The sequence below is a fragment of the Prionailurus bengalensis genome, chromosome B3, assembly GCF_016509475.1.
Source record: "Prionailurus bengalensis isolate Pbe53 chromosome B3, Fcat_Pben_1.1_paternal_pri, whole genome shotgun sequence".
Taxonomy (NCBI): domain Eukaryota; kingdom Metazoa; phylum Chordata; class Mammalia; order Carnivora; family Felidae; genus Prionailurus; species Prionailurus bengalensis.
The window spans coordinates 23,253,246-23,275,341 of record NC_057355.1 but is presented as its reverse complement, the minus strand read 5'-3'; the positions used below and the strand labels follow the sequence as shown (position 1 = coordinate 23,275,341).

The window sequence follows — 22,096 nt, the reverse complement described above, 5'->3', positions numbered from 1 at the left end:
CTATGTAATATGTAAATCTCTAAAACTTGAGAGGGGAGGAACATGGGAGGGGGGACTTCATGGTCTAGTGTTAAATGAAGACACCAAAGGCATAATCAAGAGAAAAATGGATGACCTGGACATCATCAAAATTAAAAAATATTGTTCTTCAAAAGTTACCATTAAGACAATGAAAACAAACAAACAAACAAACAAACAAGCAACAGACTGGAGTAAAGTCTTTGTGAACATATATCCAAAAATAGAATTTGTATTCAGAATAAAGAGCTTTCTATTTTTTTAAGTTTTTATTTAAATTCCAGTTAGTTAACATACAGCTTAATATTAGTTTCAGGTATACAAAAACAATTAAAGAACTTTCTAAATTCAACATTATGAAAACAAACCACCCAGTTAGATCATAGTCAAAGCTTGGAACAGACACTTAACCAACCTGGATACATGGATGCAAATTAGCACAGGGAAATATTGTCAATACCATTAACCATTAGGAAAATGTGAATTATAGTTACAATGAGATACCACTACACACATATTAGAATGGCTGAAAGAAAACTGTACTGTCAATATCCAAAAGAGTGTGGTGGAGCAACTGGAACTTTCAAACATTTTGTAAGTTTGTATACACTCCACATGGTCTGGCAGTTTTGTATAACTTTAAACATAGAGGTAACATAAGACCTGATTTTTTCACTCCCAGGAGCTTATTCTATGTACGTATAGAGTAAAAAAAAACCGGGTACACTAATGTTTATAGCAGCTTTATTTTGCAATAGCTGGAAACCACCCACATGTCCTTCAACCAGTAAATGGATAGATGGTAATATATTACTCAGAAATAAAAGAGAACTATATATTGTTATAGATAGTAACTTGGATGAATCTTAAGGGCATCATACTAAGTGTAAAAAAAATGAAAGTTTACATACTATATTATTCCAGCTTTATAACATTCTAGAAGTGGCAAAATTATAGCAATGGAGAACAAATAAGTATTCACAAAGGTTAGTGGGAAAGTGTGACTATGAAGGGGTAGTATGAGAAAATTTCCTGGTGGTGTTGGCCAGTTCTGTATCCTGACTATATTGATGATTACACAAATCTGTGCCTATAATAAATTTCACAGATCTATACACACCCTAAAAAAATAATGCATTTCAAAATCAGTGAAATACAATAAGGCTTATGGTTTATTTAATAGTATTGTACAAATGTCAATTTCCTAGTTTTGTTCATTGTACTTTGGTTATATTACTGAGGGAAGATGGATAACAGATACATTGGAAATCTTTGTACTATATTTGCAACTTCTATGAGGGTATAAAATTATTTTGAAATAAAAAATAGAAAATAAATAAAAATAGCACTACTAGAAATAGGACTTCTAAAAATATTTTTAATTTTTTTTCTTTTTTAAGTTTTTATTTAAATTTCAGTGAGTTAACATTCAGTGCAATATTAGCTTCATGTGTATAATTTAGTTTCAATACTTTCAAACAACACCTGGTGCTCATAACAAGTGAGCTCCTGAATCCACATCACCTGTTTAAACTATCCCCCTACCTACCTCCCCTCTGTAACCAACAGTTTGTTTTCTATAGTTAGGAGTCTGTTTCTTGGTTTGCCCCTCTCTCTTTTTTCTCTGTGCTTCTTTGCTTTGTTTCTTAAATTCCACATATGAGTGAAATCATATGGTATTTGTCTTTTTTGACTTAGTTATTTCACTTAGCATAATACTCTCTAGTTTCATTCATGTCATTGCAAATGGCAAGATTTCACTCTTTTCTATGGCTGAGGAGTATATATACATACACACACACATACCGACACATATGCATACTTTGGCTACTTTAGATAATGCTACTATAAACATTAGAGTGCATGCATCACTTTGAATTAGTATTTTTGTATTCTTTGGGTAAATACCTAGTAGTGCAATTGACTGATTATAAGATAGTTCTATTTTTAACTTTTTGCAGAATCTTCATACTGTTTTCCAGAGTTACTACACCAGTTTGCATTCTCACCAACACTGTAGGAGGGTTCCCCTTTCTTCATATCCTCAACAAATCTATTGTTTCTTGTGTTGTTGATTTTAGCCATTCTCACAAGTGTGAAGTGATATCTTATTGTGGTTTTAATTTGCATTCCTCTGATTATAAGTGATATTGAACGTCTTTTAATGTGTCTATTGGCCATCTGGATGTCTTTGTAAAAAAAAGTCTATTCATGTCCTATGATCTTTGTTTAATTGATTGTTACTTTTTAAACTGTTGAGTTTTAGGGGAGCTTGGGTGGTTCAGTTGGTAGAGCATCTGACTTCAGCTCAGGTCATGATCTAACCATTCTTGGTTCCTGAGTTTGAGCCCCATGTTGGGTTCTTCGATGACAGTGCAGAGCCTGGAGCCTGTTTCACATTCTGTGTCTCTCTCTCCGTCTTTCTCCCTCCCCCACTCATGCTCTTTTTCTCTCTCTCAAAAAATAAATAAGCATTAAAAAATAAAGAAATAAAATGTTGAGTTTTAGAAATTCTTTATATACTTTGGGTACTAACCCTTGATCAGATATATCATTTGCAAACATCTTTTCCCATTCCATAAATTGACTTTTAGTTTTTCAAAATGTTTCATTTGCTGTGCAGAAGTTTTTACTTTAATTAAGCCCCAATTGTTTATTTTTTTGCTTTTGCTTTCCTTGCCTCAGGAGACATATCTAAAAAGAAGCTGCTATGGTTGATGTCAAAGAGTTTACTGTCTTTGTTGTCCTCTAGGATTTTAATGGTTTCATGTGTCACATTTAGGCCTTTAATACATTTTGAAATTGAAGAGAACACAAAGAAATAGAAAGACATTCCATGCTCATGGATTGGAAAAAAATATTATTAAAATATCTATATTGCTCAAAACAATCTACAGATTTAATGCAATCCTTATCAATGTATCAACTGAATTTTTCAGAGAGATAAAACAATCCTAAAATTTGTATGGAACCACAAAAGAATATCCAAAGCAATCTTGAAGAGACCAGCAATGCTGGAGGCATCACAATTCTGGACTTCAAGTTATATTACAAAGCTGTAGTGATTTAGAACTATTTTTTTACAGTTTTTTTTTTAAACTTTACATCCAAATTAGTTAGCATATAGTACAACAATGATTTCAGGAGTAGATTCCTTAGTGCCTCTTACCCATTTAGTACATCCTCCCCTCCCACAGCCCCTCCAGCAACCCTCAGTTTGTTCTCCATATTTATGAGTCACTTCTGTTTTGTCCCCCTCCCTGTTTTTTATATTATTTTTCTTTCCCTTCCCTTATGTTCATCTGTTTTGTCTCTTAAAGTCCTCATATGAGTGAAGTCAAATGTTCATCAATGGATAAATGGATAAATAAAATGTGGTATATGTATGTATACACACACACACACACACACACATGCACGCACACACACATGCACAATGGAGTATTACTCAGCAATCAAAAAGAATGAAATCTTTCTATTTGCAACTACATGGATGGAACTGGAGGGTATTATGCTAAGTGAAATTAGACAGAGAAAGACAAAAATCATATTATTTAGAACTACTTTTAAAGAAAAGTGTAGTATCTGTCTTTCTGACTACCCAGTGTGCCTGGTAATGTGAGAAAACTAAAACCAACATTTTACAAACACCAGATTGGAAAGACAAAAGGATAAAGGATAGCACTTTTAGAAGGCTGTAAAATTCGCGCACCTGGGTGGCTCATCCTACTCCTGATTTCATCTCAGTTCATGATCCCAGGGTCATGGGATCATGCCCCATGTTGTGGAGCCTGCTTAAGATTCTCTCTCTCTCTCTCTCTCTCTCTCTCTCTCTCTCTTTCCCCCTTTCTCCCCATCTCATGCTCTCTCTCTCTCTCTCAAATATGATGGTAAAATTATAGAATGCCATAATATATATATATATACAATGCCATATATATATATATATGAATGCCATAAATATGCATTATGTGTACTATGTATATATATTAGAATTATATATATATATATATATATATACACACACACATACATATGGCTGTAAAATTATAGAATTCTGCATGACCTAAAATGTTAATGATGATGTTAAGAACAATGGCTAATACTTATAATTCACTTAATATGTAATTCTGACAATGAGCTGACAGTATGTATTTTTACCAATATTAACAGATGAGGAAATTGATACACATAGATATTAACTAATACTTTTGATCACAGAACTAATTAATAATCTTAATGGGATTTTCACCTGAGGTGGTCTGACCCTAGAATCTGTATAGAATGTAGAAAAATGTGTAAAAACAATTCTAAGTGGTAAAAGGAATACAATTACACAGGGGAAAATGCCACTAGCATTTTAATGTACTCTCTTTTTGGTATGTGTTCTTTCATTAATTTTTTGATTTGACAATAAATAAAATATTGAATAAACATGTATGATGTTCCAATATTTGTTCTGTAAACGTGGGTTATAGTGGTGAAAGAAACCAACAAACCTCCTGCCTTCGTGGGTCATGTAATCTAATGCTGGGGAGACAGACAACACAAATAAAACTGCATAAGAAAATTTTAGGTGACAAGGCTTAAAGTAAATAAGAGACTAAGATCAAGAGGGAATTGTTAGGGAAGACATCTCTGAAGACATGACACTTGGGTAGAGATCTGAAAGAAGTGAGAGATTGAGCCATAGGGATTTATTGAAAAATTAGAACATTCTTAGCAGAGGGCATTACACCTGTAATTGCCCAGGTGTTGGGGCTCAATCCAAGGTCTACAAGGAGGTCTACCTGTATGGAATTGGGCAAGGAAGATGAAATGTGGTAGATAGAGATCTGGCCAGGATCATGTCCTACTGCCCAGATTACATGGCTCATTGAGAAATTTGTTTTACACAACCACTACCTTACATTTCTCTGTTTTTGTTTGTTGTTTGTTTTTAAAAAATGTAGTATTTCCCAATCCAGAAGCCAATGTGTAGGTAATAGTGTTATGTCCATTCATTTCCACCTTTCATTGGTTGGATTACCTTAGGTGTATTTGGAAGATGTGTCTCTACAGACACTTCTTCTGGGGCTTTACCTGAGTTTGGCCTGAGAGAGCTCAGTGAAGCTGGTGTCAATCTTGATTCCCCATTTTCAGAAATCACAGCAGACCAAATGAAAACTCAATTCCAAACCCTCCCACAAGTTCAAGAAGAAATTGAGGCCTCTTAAGACAGTAAAGGGTGTGGCTGAACTCTTCTGCCACCTTGTGACTGATTCCATTTCTCCCTTCCCATCTGATGGATGCTTCTCTAGAAACTCCTTGAATGGGAATTTAGTTTTCAGGAGCATCTCTTGAAAGGATCAAAGAACATGGGGAAGAGTAGCCACAAAGGAATTTTCAACACAAAGTTAAGCCTAAACTGAAAGATACACTTGGTAATACAATGTAGAGTAGATTGTGAAGAAGAGGCCTTGGGGGTCATGTATATTTTACAAGTGCCTGAGAAGTAATGAGAGCAAAGAAAGAAGGTTAGGTGTGAGAAAGAATTAGAGGATTAAGTGACAAGTATTTCTCCTACACCATTCTTCCTTGGCACTCCACTTGATTGTCTATCTCTTCTGTATGACAAATACTCAAGCCCCAGTGAATCAGACATCTCCTTTCTTTATATGCCCACCTGAGACTGAAGCTACTGCACATTCACAGTCCCCTGTCAGTAAATGTATCTGCTTGCTTATAGACAACTCCCCCCCCCCAATTAATACTCACTCTCCTCAAGCCCACTCTGTCCTCCTAATTCATGAAGAAATCTAGATTGTCATTCAGGAGTTCTTTCAATGCTTAGTCCTTACACTGTTCAAGATAGATGCCTAGAACCAGCATTTCTGCTTTTATTTTGCTTTTTATTAATTATAAATACAATTGTCCCACCATTACACCCATCTCTAGTGAGAAAACAGTTTTCCTTCCACTCATCTTAGTGCATTTTCCACCTCTCCCTCTCAGCATCATAGATGCAAGCCCTGAATACACTTAGTATTGGCAGTAATGGCAGTGCTATTTATCAGAACTTCCTGTTCCAGACCATGCTAAGTGCTTCACAACTTAGGGCACAAATATGTAATTCCTAGGCTAATGGCAAAGTGTGGTAAAGTTATTCAAACTGCAATTTGAAATTAAAACAGATATGGAAACTTAATGACTCTTCATCAAGTCACTGGAACCTTTATTCTAAGATCATGTCATATTTTGATGATGAATATACATTATGAATAAAATTTTAAATAAAATCAAGAAATTTCAAACAATTTCATATTTAAGAAGGGCCATTACAGTAGTATCTTCAGGATTATCATGCAATGAGAAATATTCTATGCTTGTGGAGATTCTTTGGCTATAAGATTTGGAAAGGACTTCCACTTCTGTGCTGGAAGCAAACATTTTCACCTAAGTCATGAGAGCAATATGGCTAAATTATAAAACACATTAGCAAGGTAAAAATACAGACAAACCTATATGAATTACATTTCAGAAATGGCAAGAATTTCCTAGGATCAGAGCCCCGTTGTTGGTTTAGTCTCTGGGGGTGATGCAAAAATAGAAGCATAGTAGTCATGGATGGCTATAAAGAGAAGCCACTCAAACTACTAACAAACTTTTATTGACTACACTTTGTCTGGTATGACAAAATCAAATTCTCAAGAGTCTAAAAGAAGTCCAAATCCACTTGCCAAATATTTCCTTCAAGTCTCTCACTGGCTACATGTGAGTAGCACACCAATGGCTGAGAGTAAGGCAGGGGAAATGAAACAAATGCATGAATCATTCCCTGAGTGCAAGATAGTGAGGAGGAGGAAGCTGATGGAAGACAGGAGAGCTAAAGCTTATCCCCTCAAGATGCACTGATCTTTCCCTGAGTGCAAGACAGCAGTCTGCAGGAGGCTTAAGCAGCGAAAGAAAACTGCTAGCAATTTCTCCCAAAGTCCACATAAATCTTCATTGAGTACATTACAGTGGCCTGGTAAATTAAGAATAAGAAAGACCTCCTGAGGCTTGAAGATGTAGAAGCAGAGCTAATGAATAAAGAAAAATCCTCAGTGAATAAAAAAAGCTGTCAATTGGGTTTAAAGGAGATGGAATAAAAAGAAGAGGGGGTTTAGAGGAGAGAGAGAGTGAGACAGAATTATTTGAAGAGTTAATGGCTGAGAATTTTGTTAAAATGGTGATATGTATTAACCTACAAATACAATAAGCTCAGTGAACCTCAATTAAGATAAGCAAAATAAATCCACAGTAAGCCTATCATCAAATTGATGGAAACCATAGATAAAGACAAATTATTAAATGTAGTCGAGTGGAAAAGAACATTACATACAGGAAAAGAACACTAAGAATGATGTCTTATTGCCAAAAGATAATGTGATAACATCTTTAAGTGTTGAAAGGAAAAAATAAAATTGTCTGTCTATAATTCCATATCTAGCAAAAATACACCTCAACAATGAAACTGAGAGCCAATAATAGTCTCTTCAATAAATGGTGTTGGGAAAACTGGACAGCCATATGCAAAAAAAAAAATTAAACTGGACCACTATCTTATATCATATATAAAATAAACTCAAAACACATTAAAGTCTTGAACATTTAAAACCTGAAACCTGGGTTACCTGGGTGGCTCATTTGGTTAAGCATCCGACTTCGTCTCAGGTCATGATCTCTCACAAGTTCAAGCCCCACATAAGGCTCTGTGCTGACAGCTCAGAGTGTGGAGACTGCTTCAGATTCTGTGTGTCCCTCTCTCTCTCTGTCCCTCCCTTCTCTGTCTTGTTCTCAAAAATAAATATTTAAAAAATTAAAAATAAATAAAAATAAAACCTGAAACCATAAAATTCCTAGAAGAAAACATGGAAAAATCTCCTTGACATTGGTCTTGGCAAAGTTGTTTGGTTGGTTTTGATAGCAAAAGCAAAGGCAACAAAAGCAAAAGTAAATAAGTAGGACTACATCAAACTAAAAAGCAAAAGAAACAACCAGCAAATGAAAAGGCAACCTATGGGAGGGAGAAAATATTTTCAAGTTATATATATAATAAGGGGTTAATATCTGAAAACTATATTTAAAAAACTCATACAACTTACTAGAAAAAATTATAATTATTTTAATTTTTAAAATAGGCAGAGTTCTAGTATCCAAAATCTATAAAGAGCTCACCAAACTCCACACCCGAAAAACAAATAACCCAGTAAAGATATGGGCAGAAAACATGAATAGACACTTCTCTAAAGAAGACATCCAGATGGCCAACAGGCACATGAAAAGATGTTCAACGTCGCTCCTTATCAGGGAAATACAAATCAAAACCACACTCAGATATCACCTCATGCCAGTCAGAGTGGCCAAAATGAACAAATCAGGAGACTATAGATGCTGGAGAGGATGTGGAGAAACGGGAACCCTCTTGCACTGTTGGTGGGAATGCAAATTGCAGTGCAGCCGCTCTGGAAAGCAGTGTGGAGGTTCCTCAGAAAATTAAAAATAGACCTACTCTATGACCCAGCAATAGCACTGCTAGGAATTTACCCAAGGGATACAGGAGCACTGATGCATAGGGGCACTTGTACCCCAATGTTTATAGCACCACTCTCAACAATAGCCAAATTGTGGAAAGAGCCTAAATGTCCATCAACTTATGAATGGATAAAGAAATTGTGGTTTATATACACAATGGAATACTACGTGGCAATGAGAAAGAATGAAATATGGCCTTTTGTAGCAACGTGGATGGAACTGGAGAGTGTGATGCTAAGTGAAATAAGCCATACAGAGAAAGACAGATACCATATGGTTTCACTCTTATGTGGATCTTGAGGAACTTAACAGAAACCCATGGGGGAGGGGAAGAAAAAAAAAAGAGGTTAGAGTGGGAGAGAGGCAAAGCATAAGAGACTGTTAAAAACTGAGAACAAACTGAGGGCTGATGGGGGGTGGGATGGAGGGGAGGGTGGGTGATGGGTATTGAGGAGAGCACCTTTTGGGATGAGCACTGGGTGTTGTATGGAAACCAATTTGACAATAAATTTCATATATTGAAAAAAAATTTTTTTAATAAATAAATAAAATAAAATAGGCAGAGTTAGTGAATGGACATTCTTCCAAAGAAGACATACAAATGACCAGCAAGTACATGAAAAAAGTGCTCAACATCACTAATAACCAGGGAAATGCACACAGTTACATATATATATACATATATGTGTGTGTGTGTGTGTATACATATATATATATAACTCAGCCATAAAAAAGAATGAAATCTTGCCATTTGCAATGACATGGATGGAGCTAAAATGTATTAAGCTAAGCAAAATAAGTCAGTCAGAAAGACAAATACTATATGATTTCACTCATATGTGGAATTTAATAGATAAACCAGATTAACATAGAGGGAAAAAAAAAGAGAGGCAAATCAGGAAACAGCTTCTTAACTATAGAGAACAAACTGAGGGTTGCTGGAGGGGAGGTGAGTCAGGGGATGGGTTAATAGGTGATGGGCATTAAGGAGGGCACCTGTTGTGATGAGCACTGGGTGTTATATGTATGATGAATCACTAGATTCTACACCTGAAACTAATATTACACTGTATGTTAGCTAACTGGAATTTAAATAAAAACTTGAAGGAAAAAACAAAAACAAAAGGACATAATCACACACATAATGTGTGTGACCTAGGTTTATAGCATATTATATTAAATTGCATAACTAAGGGGAGAAATAGACAAATCTATGACCATATTAAAAAATTCGAACATGCTTGAGTAGTTGATAGACTAACCAGATTTTTAAAAGTTAGGTACAAAATATGTGAACACATGCTCAAACTGACCTTGGAGACACTTATAGAACTATACCTAAGAATAGCAGAATACATTTTTTTCAAGTATATACAGAGTTTTTTTTTTTTCAAAATAGACCCGTTACTGGCATTACATTAAAATCTTAATATATTTAAAATAACTAAAATCATATTGCACATATTCTTGATTACATTGGAATTAAATTAGTAATTAGCATTATGAAAATATATATAAAATATTCAAATATTTGAAAATTAATGACATACTTCCAAATAACCCATAAATCAAAAAAGAAATCCTAAAGAAAATTATAAGATATTTCAAAGTAATAATAATAAAAACATAACATTCTAAAATTTGTAAAATTCGTCTACAATAAGATGGAAAGAGAAATGTATAGCTTTAATGACTAGTTTACAAAACAGGAAATATTTAATATAAATGACCTAAGGTTCCACACTAATAATGTAAAATAAAAAAATCAAAATTAAAACAAGAAGAATAAACAGAATAGAAATAAGAACTGAAATCACTGAAATAGAAAACAGAACAACAATAGAGAAAATTACACAAGTCAATCATTTATTCTTTGAAAAGAATAAGACAATTGGCAACCCCTAGAAAAACTAATGAAAGAACAAAATAATATAAAAGAGAAAAAAAATCAAATCACTCATAATCAGGAATGAAAGAAAGACAATACTGCATATTATACAGATACTGAGATAATAATAAAAGGATATTTATTATTCTCCATTTAGTAAAAAGAAACTGTTAAGTTTAAACTTTTTTACAATTAACATATTATTAACAAAGAATGACAATTTTAACTTTAAAACTTGACAACTCAAATGAAATTAAAAAATTCTTAAAAACAGAATTCACTCAAACTGGCAAATGAGGAAATAGAAAATCTGAATAATGTAAATTCTGTCAAAATCCACAATAAAGAGAGAAGCCAATTTAAGAAATGAGAAAAAGAGTGAAATACACAAAGAATATATTCAAATGGCCTCCAAGTGCAGCCACTTTGGAAGTGGGTTTGGCAGTTTCTTATGAAACTACATGTACTCTTATACAATTCAACAAATGTACTCCTTGGTATTTACCCAAATGAGTTGAAAACGTATGTCTACACAAATTCTTCACACAAATGTTTATAAAAGCTTTATTCATAGTTTCCCAAACTTGGAAGTTAACAAGATGTCCTATTATAGGTGATAAACAAACCATGGAAGATCTATAAAGTGGCATATTATACCACAATAAAAATGAGTAATATACACATGGATGTTTTTAATAGCTTTTTCCATATTTTCCAAGTCTTGGAAGAAACCAAGATAGATACGTGAATAGATAAACTGTCATACATCCGGACAATGGAATATTATTCAAAACTAACAATGAAATAAGCTAGTAAGCCATTAAAAGACATGGAGAAATCTTAAATGCATATTAGTAAATGAAAGAAGTCAATCAGAAAAGTTTACATACTGTAAAGTAAGTGACATTCTGGAAAAAGCAAAATTATGGTGACATTAAAAAAAAATCAGTGTTTGCCAGGCATTTGGAGCAACGAGGGTGAATAGGCACCACAAGAGGATTTTTAGGGTAGTGAAATTATTCTGTGATTATGTTATAATGGTGGATTAATGCCATATATATATCAAACCCCACGGATTGTACAACTCCAAGAGAGAACCTTAAACTATAGACTTTAGATGATATTGATGTGTCAATGTAGGTTCATGGATTGTAACAAATATAACACTCAGATGCAAAGATATTGATAGCAGGGAAAGTTGCGGGTATATGTGTGAGAGGAGCATGAAATATATAGGAACTCTCAATTCTCCCCCTCAATTTTTTTTTTGTAAACCTACAACTGCTCTAAAAATAGCTTATTGGGGCACCTGGGTGGCTCAGTCGGTTGAACATCCAACTTCAGCTCAGGTCATGATCTCACAGTTCATGAGTTCAAGCCCCACATTGGGCTCATTGCTGTCAGCACAGTGCCCACTTCAGATTCTCTGTACCTCTTTCTCTGCCCCTTCCCTGCTTGCCTTCTGTCAAAAATAAATGAAACATTAAGAAAATAATAAAACAAATAAATAAATAAAACAATAACCTATTTTTAAACAAACACAAACAAAAATACCACGATACACCTTTTTTTTCCCACCCACAGGAATTCCTAGAATCAAAATGGCCAATCATGTCAATTTTGGCAAGGACATGGAGCACCTGGAATCTCATACATTGCAAATAGGAGTGTAAAATTTTACAATCATGATTTCACATCCAGTAGAATAAACAAAATAAAAAAGACTAACAACATAACATTTTGTAAAGCTGTTGAGCACCTGGAATTCTCATACATTCTGGTAGAATGTAAAATGGTCTAACTCAACCATGGAGAACTGTTGCAACTTCTTATAAAGATAAGCACACATATTAACGATGTAGAACAAACTGATGGTTACTATAGGGGAGATGGGTGGAGGGATTGGTGAAATAAGTGATGGGTATTAAGGAGTGCAATTATAATGAGCACTGGGTGATATATAGAATTGTTGAATCATTGTATTGTACACCTGAAACTAATATTATATTGTATGTTAACTACACTGGAATTAGTTTTTAAAGATAATACCTACTATATTATCTTTAATGACACATCATTCAACCTGATATTTCATTTCAATATGAAAATTCCTTCTCAAAAAATAATTTTAGGGATGCCTGGGTGGCTCCCTGAAGAGTCCGACTCTTGATTTCAACTCAGGTCATGATCCCAGGTTTGTGGGATTGAGCCCTATGTCTGGCTCCATGTTGAGTGTGGAGCTTCCTTAAGGCATGTGCTCTCTCTCTCTCTCTCTCTCCCCCTCTCTCCCATTCATGTTCTCTATATAAATATAACATAATAAGAAAATAGTTAAAATAATTTTCAATGCATCCTTTTTTTCATACTAGTCCCAAATTGTAAATATCTGAAATGTCGACAGATGATTGATAAATAAATAGATTAACAGGTACAGCATAAGTAAAATGGAATTCTATTTATCATTAAACAAATAGCAAACTTCTGATGCAGCCAACAACTTGTTTAAAACTTTTTTTAAAAAATTGAATCTCCATACAAAAATAGTATATACTGTACTGATTCCATTTACATGAAATTTGAGAACAGGCAAAACTGATATATGGTGAGAGAAATCAGAAAGTGGTTGCCTTTGGACATAGAGGAATTGACTAGAAAAGGACATGTTGGACATTTATTTGGTAAAGAAAATGTTCTTTATTTTGTTTTGAGAGATGATTACTCCATGACAAAGGTTACTAAACAGAATACTTTAGATATATGCACAACTTTTTATTCTAATTATATCTAAAATTTAAATGTATATAAATATATATTTGTTGCTAAAAGCCAACATTCTTAGCCATTACACAGGTTATTATTATTTTTTCAATTACCAGTGTAATGGCTAAGAATGTTGGCTTTTGGCAACAAATAGTCAGGCTTTAATTTCAGATTCTGCAATATGTTGCCATACCTGTGACAAATTACTTACCATCATAAGCCTCAATTTCTTGACATGTACAATGGGCCCAAACACTTGAGGATTTTGTGATGAATATATTACAATGGTATTTGACCACATAATAAGCATTCAATAAATAGCAGTTATGCAATTTTAATGAACTCTGTGCAATTCTTCTTTCATGCCTTGTACTTCTGATACATCCTGTTTCCTCTGCCCCTTTCAGCACTCAGTCTGTCTATTTGGAGAACACTCATTAAGTTCCAACAGCTTTGGGTTTGTTTGTTTATTTGTTTGTTTTTCTTTTCATTGCTACTTCCATAATTACACCCCCCCCCATGCTTCAAGTATAAATGACTACTCATTTCTTTGCATCTATGACCAATATGAGTTTTAAACAATGCAAACAGTAACACTTTATTCACTAAAATACTATGTTAATATCTATAGATGCTATGTATGTGTCTATAAGATGTGGTGACAGATTTTTCTCTGCAGCATTGCTCATACCACACTGCTGGGCACCTACTGAATCCTTAATAAAAGGCATTTCATAAATTATTTTGGACTTTTTGGAAATCATAAAAGATTATTTTACCCACTTATAAATATATACACTAAGTCTGAAAGCTATATAGGAGTGAAATATAGGTACTTCTTGTGCTAATCTTACACTTTTATTAAACAACTTTTTACTGATCACTCAGGATGAACAGGGTATACAAGAGTGAATAAAACAAAGCTCTTGTCTACATGGAGGCTCTATTCTTGCAGTGAGCCAGATAATAAATAAATATAAAAAAATTTAATTTTTGTATGACTCATGATTTTCCTACTTCTATTTGTCTATTCTCAGTTCTCCTTCCACCAGTTTGTTTTCAATTACTTCTGTTATCCTTTCATTACATACTTATGAAAATATGGAAAGTCCTGTATAATTACAAGACAGACATCTACATCCCATGAATGCTTTGTATATATTTGTCTTTTGCTTTCTAAGCACCTTGGATTTTTTTTTAATGTTTTTATTTATTTTTGAGGGAAAGAAAGAGAGAGAGAGAGAGGCAGGGGGATGCAGAGGATCTGAAGCAGGCTCTGTGCTGAGAGCAGAGAGCCTGATGTGGGGCTCGAACACATGAACCACGACATCATGACCTGAGCCAAAGTCAGATGCTTAACCGACTGTGCCACCCAGGTGCCCCTCACCTTGGATTTTTTTTTTAAATTTTTTTCAACGTTTATTTATTTTTTTGGGACAGAGACAGAGACAGAGCATGAACGGGCGAGGGGCAGAGAGAGAGGGAGACACAGAATCGGAAACAGGCTCCAGGCTCTGAGCCATCAGCCCAGAGCCCGACGCGGGGCTCGAACTCACGGACCGCGAGATCGTGACCTGGCTGAAGTCGGACGCTTAACCGACTGCGCCACCCAGGCGCCCCTGGGTTTTTAAACTGTCTCATGGGGAAGCTAGGAAAAGAAATTTTGCTAATACTTGGCTCAGAGGCATAGAAGTGGAAGAATATACACACAGAATGGTTGTAGGGCTTCAGGATGCTCAAAGATCCCATAATGAGAAGGCATGTTTTAGGAGACCTATTTAAACCTTGTAGTCCAAATTACCCACTGTACTCAGGACAGTATTGGGCTTTGCTGTTATTAAAGCAGTTTGTCTTCACAAAAGAGTTGTATGTTACTTGATTTCTCAGGTGTATTTGATGTTGGGAGTAGATCATTTGTGAGTAGCTAGGCTGTCAAGTGGCCTGGATCTGAGAGCACTGATGGTCCAAAATAGGCAGATTTTCCAGAGAAAAATAAGCCCATTTCATCTGCCATTACTGGCCCCTTGAGAATCACTATATACTTATAGTCACACTTTTCTCTACCAGTTAAAAAATGTTACAAGGAGTCATACTGGTGCTAATGTACAACTTGACTACTTTCCATTTATAATGACATAATTTTTGTTTGTTTGTTTGTTTAGTTCCGTTACCTCTTTTTTTCATTTATGTATCACCTTTAGGCATAAACTGGGCCCCCTTTTACATAATGAATTTAGTGGGAGTTGATATTGAGCGGTGATGCTATTCATTGAGCACCAATCAGTGAGAACAACTGAACCCTGTTAGCAGCCATTTATTGTGTAGAATGTCCCAAAGCATGGTGGACTGAAGGTTAAATATGCCATAATCCTGAAAAAAAAATTGGTTAGTAAAAGAACTTAATCTCTCAGAAATTTATACATTTTAATTAGAGGAGGAGCAAGTATGCTTTTTTGAGGGTATAAATGTCATAGACTGAAACATGAACTCAATATCCCAAAGTTTTTCATAAACAGTAGCTGTCATGTGGCAGAATTGGTGATAGGGGAACACCAAGGTTATATGCCTAGCTGGTCCCTCTGAAGTGATTCTAAACCCTACCAAAATGAGAAGTCTTATATGGACTATTAGTGCACAAGAAGGACCTGGAAGCCATGAAGTATGGTGGCATCCATTCTGTAGAAGCAGCTTTGTGGGTATATATGGGAATTACATATTAGGCACCATGAAAGAGTTTCTTGTCTTTGAAAAGGAAGATGTTCCTGGGGATAATAAATGATCCCTCATCCTTTCAGTTACCAGAAAATAAAACCCTGAAACCTCCCTCTTAAATTATTCCTTCACTATTTAAGGCAATTATAACCTTGGGAGTGTGTTTATGTCTTGATTGGGATTCATAAATTACCAAATTTGAGGAACATTGGCTAAGGGTACTTCAGGAGGAGTAGGGTATAGCCTTCATCATTCTCTTCTGCCCCCTTGTGGTATCATTCATGTTTTTTGTCACTCTGGACTCTTGCCCTAGGTGAAAGCAGTCTCTTCTAAACTAAACATCCTTACTATTTATCATTTTGTGTATTCCCATAAAACTATCCAACTAGAAGTGAGACTATCACTTTCTTTCAACATGAAGTAGTGTAGTGTTACCCAATAATTTTGAGGACTTCTACTTTATCTGTGTATATATCTGTCTAATTTTAAAGTGATTTTGTTCATGAGTAGATACCCCCCAAATTTCATATTTTATTCATCATCTGTTTTCCCTATATATTAGTCTTAGATCTATTTATTCACTCATTTTGCTATTTTCTAGTGCATTTTTGGCCTTCATTTTTTTCAGTTTCTTTCCTGCTCTGTAACTGATGAACAGCACCAAGAAACCCACCTCATTCTCTTGTGCCAGCCATTCCACAGGAAATTTTCCTGGTACTGAAAATGTTATCTTCCATTGATGTCTCAAGCATCTGAATTTCCATAATTTCTTTCTTTCTTTCTGTAGTCTTTGCCGTCACTTTTTTCTGTTGTGTCTAAAAATGCCTGTATTCTTCAAGACACATCTCAGGAGTTTCATTCTAAATGATTTTCCTACAAACACATTCACTCCCACAGTTAAGGAGTACCTTAATGCCCAGTCAAGTTTTCTTTAGAATCCCAAGCCATCATACAATATTGTCTACAGAGCATCTCTCCTTGGCAGTCTCACAGCACTGCAAATGCCCATGTCCCAATCAATACTCATAAATCTCTCTTCCTATGTGCCTCCCACTGTGTCCCTAAGAGAATTAACTATACCAGCAATTTCCCTTTTTCCCAGGACAAACTTATATGCCTTCTATATCTCTTTTTATTAAATTATAGTAGCTGCCTACTATGACTCCTGAATCTCTCGTGTACATATATGCACTTTTTTTTTTAATCCTCCGGCTCTGATTTTGCTGTATCTGAGCTCAGACCACACCATCTCCCCCCTCATGGATGCCTTCCATGTTACCAGTGGTCTCTTCCTACTCTATACTGCAGTACAGTGATTTCTAAAACATAGATCTGTTCCTGTCACTCCTCTGTGAAAACTCATCCATGGTAAGTCTGACCAGACTGCATTTGGGGACTGGACAGAGTGAGAAGGGATCTTGTGTCAGCCAGGATTTCTGGTAGACGCCCCTATGCACTATCCACTTGTGGTGGTCGGGGGCGGGGAAGGGGCGGGATTGAGCCCCCTTCCCCCCTCCTCCTTACTGCGGAAAGCTGCAGAGCTAAGGGCACTTACTTCCTATTCACCAGTCAGCAGGGAGGGATCCTCTGATCAGCCACGTAGGCATTCTCTTCTCTCTGGAGGAAAAGGCCCAGCAGCTGTCGGAGGAAAAGGCCCACCAGCTGTCAGAGCAAAGGGACATGTCGCAGCTAAGTAAGAATTTGGGTGATTCGAGTCCCCCGGCCGAGGCCCCCAAGCCTCCGGTCTATAGCCGCCCTACGGTTCTGATGCGGGCCCCGCCCGCCTCCTCTCGGGCTCCGCCAGTCCCTTGGGATCCACCTCCGATTGATTTGCAGGCTTCACTGGCCGCTTGGCAGGCACCTCAGCCTGCTTGGGAGGCCCCACAGGGCCAGCCGCCTACCCCAGTGGCTCCAATGGCCCAACCTCCGGCCCTGGGGGGCCCGATGGTCCAGGCTCCCCCTCTGGGAGGCCCGATGGGCAAGCCTCCGACTCCCGGAGTCCTGATGATCCATCCTCCCCCTCCGGGAACCCCGATGGCCCAGCCTCCGACTCCGGGAGTCCTGATGATGCATCCTTCAGCTCCCGGAGCCCCGATGGCCCATCCTCCCCCTCCGGGGACCCCAATGGCCCATCCTCCCCCTCCGGGAACCCCGATGGCCCATCCTCCCCCTCCGGGGACCCCGATGGCCCATCCTCCCCCTCCGGGGACCCCGATGGTTCATCCTCCCCCTCCGGGGACACCGATGGCGCATCCTCCCCCTCCGGGGACACCGATGGCTCACCCTCCCCCTCCGGGGACACCGATGGCCCATCCTCCCCCTCCGGGGACCCCGATGGCCCAGCCTCCGACTCCAGGAGTCCTGATGGCCCAGCCTCTGACTCCGGGAGTCCTGATGGTCCAGCCTCCTGCTCCAGGAGCCCCGATGGCTCAGCCTCCGCCCCCGGCAGCCTTGATTGCCCAGCCTCCGCCTCCAGGAGCCCCGATGGCCAAGCCTCCTGGTCCCGGAGTCCTGATGATTCATCCTCCAGGTTCGAGAGCTCCGATCACGCAGCCTGCAGCTTCAGGAACCCCGATGGCACAGCCGACAGCCCCACCTGCACAGCAGCCTCTGGCGTCCTGGGCCCCACAGGCTCAGCCTCTGATTCTGCAAATCCAGTCTCAGGTTATAAGGGCTCCTCCGCAGGTTCCCCAGGGCCCACAGGCCCCGCCGGCGCAGCTGGCCACACCCCCGGGCTGGCAGGCCACCTCGCCGGGCTGGCAAGCCCCGCCACAAGGCTGGCAAGCCACACCTCTGGCTTGGCAGGCCACGCAGGTCACCTGGCAGGCTCCGACAATTACCTGGCAGGCACCACCTGTGCGCCAGGGCCCACCGCCCATCCGGCCAGGCCCACCGCCCATCCGGCCGGGTCCCCCGCCAGTGCGCCAGGCTCCACCCCCGATCCGCCAGGCACCACCGCTGATACGCCAGGCGCCACCACCCATCCGGCCTGCCCCACAGGTCCTGGCCAGCCCACCACCGCTCTGGCAGGCCCTGCCGCCCCCGCCGCCGCTGCGGCAGGCCCCGCAGGCTAGGCTGCCCTCCACGCAGGTGCGGGCAGCGCCACAGGTGCGGGCAGCGCCACAGGTGCCCACTGCCCCACCAGCAACGCAGGTGCCCACGGCGCCTCCCGCTGGCCCGCAGGCGCCCCAGGCTGTGCTGTCGGCCCCTTTGTCGGCCCCACAGGCTACACACTGCCCGCCCATCATCTGGCAGGCCCCCAAAGGCCAAGCCCCAGTGCCACACGAGCTGCCAACGTCGATGGAGTTCCAGGAAGTGCAGCAAGCCCAGGCTTTGGCCTGGCAGGCTCCTAAGGGTCCTGGGCAGTTCTGGCAGCCTGTGCCCACCCAGGAGGCCCAGAGGCAGGGCCCACCACTGGTTCAGATGGAGCAGCCCTTTCAGGGGGTCCCGGCCTCCCAAAAGGCCCTCCAAATCCAGCTACCCACCCAGCAGGCCCAGCCCTCGGGCCCGCAAGCAGAGCTGCCCACCTTGCAACTCCAGCCCTCCTGGCAAGGCCCCCCTACAGCCTTGCAGGGCCAGCCCGGAGCTCCCATAGCGGCAGCAAATTTTCCCATGGGCTCCGCTAAATCACTGATGACTCCATCGGGAGAATCCAGGGCCTCTTCAATAGAACGCAGGACCTCTTCGAAGGAACGCAGGACCTCTTCAAAGGAACGCAGGGCCCCTTCGAAGGATCGCATGATCTTCGCTGCCACTTTTTGTGCTCCAAAGGCAGTGTCAGCTGCCCGAGCACACCTGCCGACTGCCTGGAAAAACTTGCCTGCCACATCCGAGAACTTCACTGCCACTTCAAGAGTCTTTCCAACTACCTCCCGGTTCCAGCCTGCCTCTTCTAATGCCTTTCAGGGCCCATCTGCCCCCTCAGAGACCCCGAAGTCACTGCCACTTGCTCTGCAGGATCCATTTGCCTGTGTGGAGGCCCTGCCTGCAGTTCCATGGGTTCCACAGCCCAATGTGAATGCTTCAAAAGCATCCCAGGCAGTGCCTACCATCCTGATGGCTACGGCAGCTGCCCCCAAGGCAATGGCCACCATTCAAGAGGCCTCGAAAACCTCTGCTGAGCCTCCACGTCGCTCTGGCAAAGCTACCCGGAAGAAGAAACATCTGAATACCGAAGAGGACAGCAGTGGCCAAATGCTGGCCCTGCGTGACTGGCAGGCACCTAGACCCTGGGAAAACCTGAACTTGAATGACTGGGAGATTGAAAACCCTATCCAGGTCCTGGGTGACTGGGAGGGCCCAAGTACCTCCCGCGGCCTGAGTGGCTGGGAGGGCCCTAGTACCTCCAGGATCCTGAGTGGATGGGAAGGGCCCAGCACAACTTGGGCTCTGAGTGCCTGGGAGGGCCCAAGCACTTCGAGGGCCCTGGGTCTCTGGGAAAGCCCAGGTAGCCCTCAGCCCTTGATTATCTCTGAGTTCACCAGTCTCTCTCAGGGATTTGGTGCCACCCAGAATGACCCCAGGTTGGAGACTCAGCCATTGTCTCCCTTGGATGAGAGAGCAAATGCATTGGTGCAGTTCCTCTTGGTCAAGGACCAAGCCAAGGTGCCCATCAAGCGCTCAGAGATGGTGAAATTCATCATTCGTGAATATAAAGATGAGTGCTTGGATATCATTAACCGTGCCAACAATAAGCTAGAGTGTGTCTTTGGTTATCAATTGAAAGAAATTGATCCTGAAAACCACTCTTACATTATCATCAACAAGCTGGGGCACCATAAGGGTGAACCAGTGGCATCCTACTTAGACAGGCCCAAGTTAGGCCTTCTTATGGTGGTCCTGAGTCTCATCTTTATGAAAGGCAATTGTGTCAGGGAGAACATGATCTTTAATTTTCTGTACAGGTTAGGCTTGGATGTCCGAGAGACACATGCTCTCTTCGGAAATACAAAGAAGCTCATCACCGAAGTGTTTGTAAGGCAGAAGTACCTAGAGTACAGGCGAATACCCTATACAGAGCCAGCAGAATATGAGTTCCTCTGGGGCCCCCGAGCATTCCTAGAAACCAGCAAGATGCTTGTTTTGAGGTTTTTGGCCAAGCTCCATAAGAGAGATCCACGGTGCTGGCCTTTCCAGTACTTTGAAGCACTGGCAGAGTGTGAATCTGAAGATTTGGATGAGGATGAGCCCGGATCTGGTGATAATGCTGGTGACCCCACCAGCAGTTCCCCTCCCCGCTAATGTGGTTCCATCCGCAGATATCTCATTCCTTTGGGTCCCTGGCCAGAGGCCGCTGACAGGGGGGCAGGGTGGGGTGGGGGGTGGGGGGGTGTTTTGTTTCTGGTGTTTATGTTCCAGTTCTATGTGTGTAAGTTTGGATTTCAATTTGGTTCAACTTGATATCTGCCAAAGCTTTGTACATTTTCATGTGGTGTTGATTTCAATTGGCTACTGTTCTATTTGGTATTTTGGCATCTGTATTTTTAAGTGAGATCTGTGATTCTCTGTTTTGTGTTATAATTGTTATGTTTTGGTATCAGAGTTGTGCTGGCTTGTGAAATGAATTGAGAAGCTATCCATCTCATTCTGGTACAGATTATGTAGTATTGAAATAGGCTGTTCTTTGAACATTAAAATGACTCATCAGTAAAAGCTGTCTGCAGAAAAATAAATATCTATATCTATATATATAAATATACTTTCAGCATAACATGCAAGTGTTTGTCTTTATTCTAATTTCTACTCTAGATGGTGGGAGCCCAGTTTTACCATACTGTCTGAATAGAACTGAACATCAAGAGCACTACCGGTGATAGTAGTAACCACAGTGATGAAACTTTCTCAAGGACACTGCTGCATTTATCACAATAATGCAGTGACTTATGTTGTGAGATGAAATGTAAGATTTCCTTAATTCAGGAGTAAAACTTCACAAGTCAGTGAGGTTGAATCAGAAATAGGTTGTATACCTCATCTGATTTAATCCTTACAATAGTCTTTTAAAGTAGGCATCATTCCCATTTTATAGGTAAGTATCTAAGACTCCATTAGATAAATTAAATGGCACAGTTTAGTTAAATTGTAATTTGAAGCAGACTTTTTTCCTTAAGGTTATGTGGGAAAAGAAGATCATCTTCCTGCAGATTGCAGGTGGCAGTGGAG

General features: G+C 39.7%; 1 protein-coding gene across 2 annotated transcripts; it reads left to right on the top strand.

Annotated features, from left to right (window-relative positions):
- The first annotated feature begins 17,455 nt into the window (after positions 1 to 17,455).
- Positions 17,456 to 21,644, top strand: MAGEL2 (MAGE family member L2). Of its 2 annotated transcripts, XM_043554867.1 has the most exons (2): positions 17,456 to 18,157; positions 18,218 to 21,251. In XM_043554867.1, the coding sequence occupies exons 1-2, from the start codon at positions 17,615 to 17,617 to the stop codon at positions 21,173 to 21,175; spliced, it is 3,501 nt and encodes a 1,166-aa protein (XP_043410802.1). In that variant the 5' UTR covers positions 17,456 to 17,614; the 3' UTR covers positions 21,176 to 21,251. The 2 variants fall into 2 exon arrangements, with proteins under 2 accessions (XP_043410802.1, XP_043410801.1); XM_043554866.1 differs by having other exon boundaries at positions 17,457 to 21,644.
- The last annotated feature ends 452 nt before the right edge of the window (positions 21,645 to 22,096 follow it).

Excerpts from the sequence above, each read along its gene's own strand:
- MAGEL2 (XM_043554866.1), top strand. The coding sequence starts at position 17,615 with ATGTCGCAGCTAAGTAAGAATTTGGGTGATTCGAGTCCCCCGGCCGAG.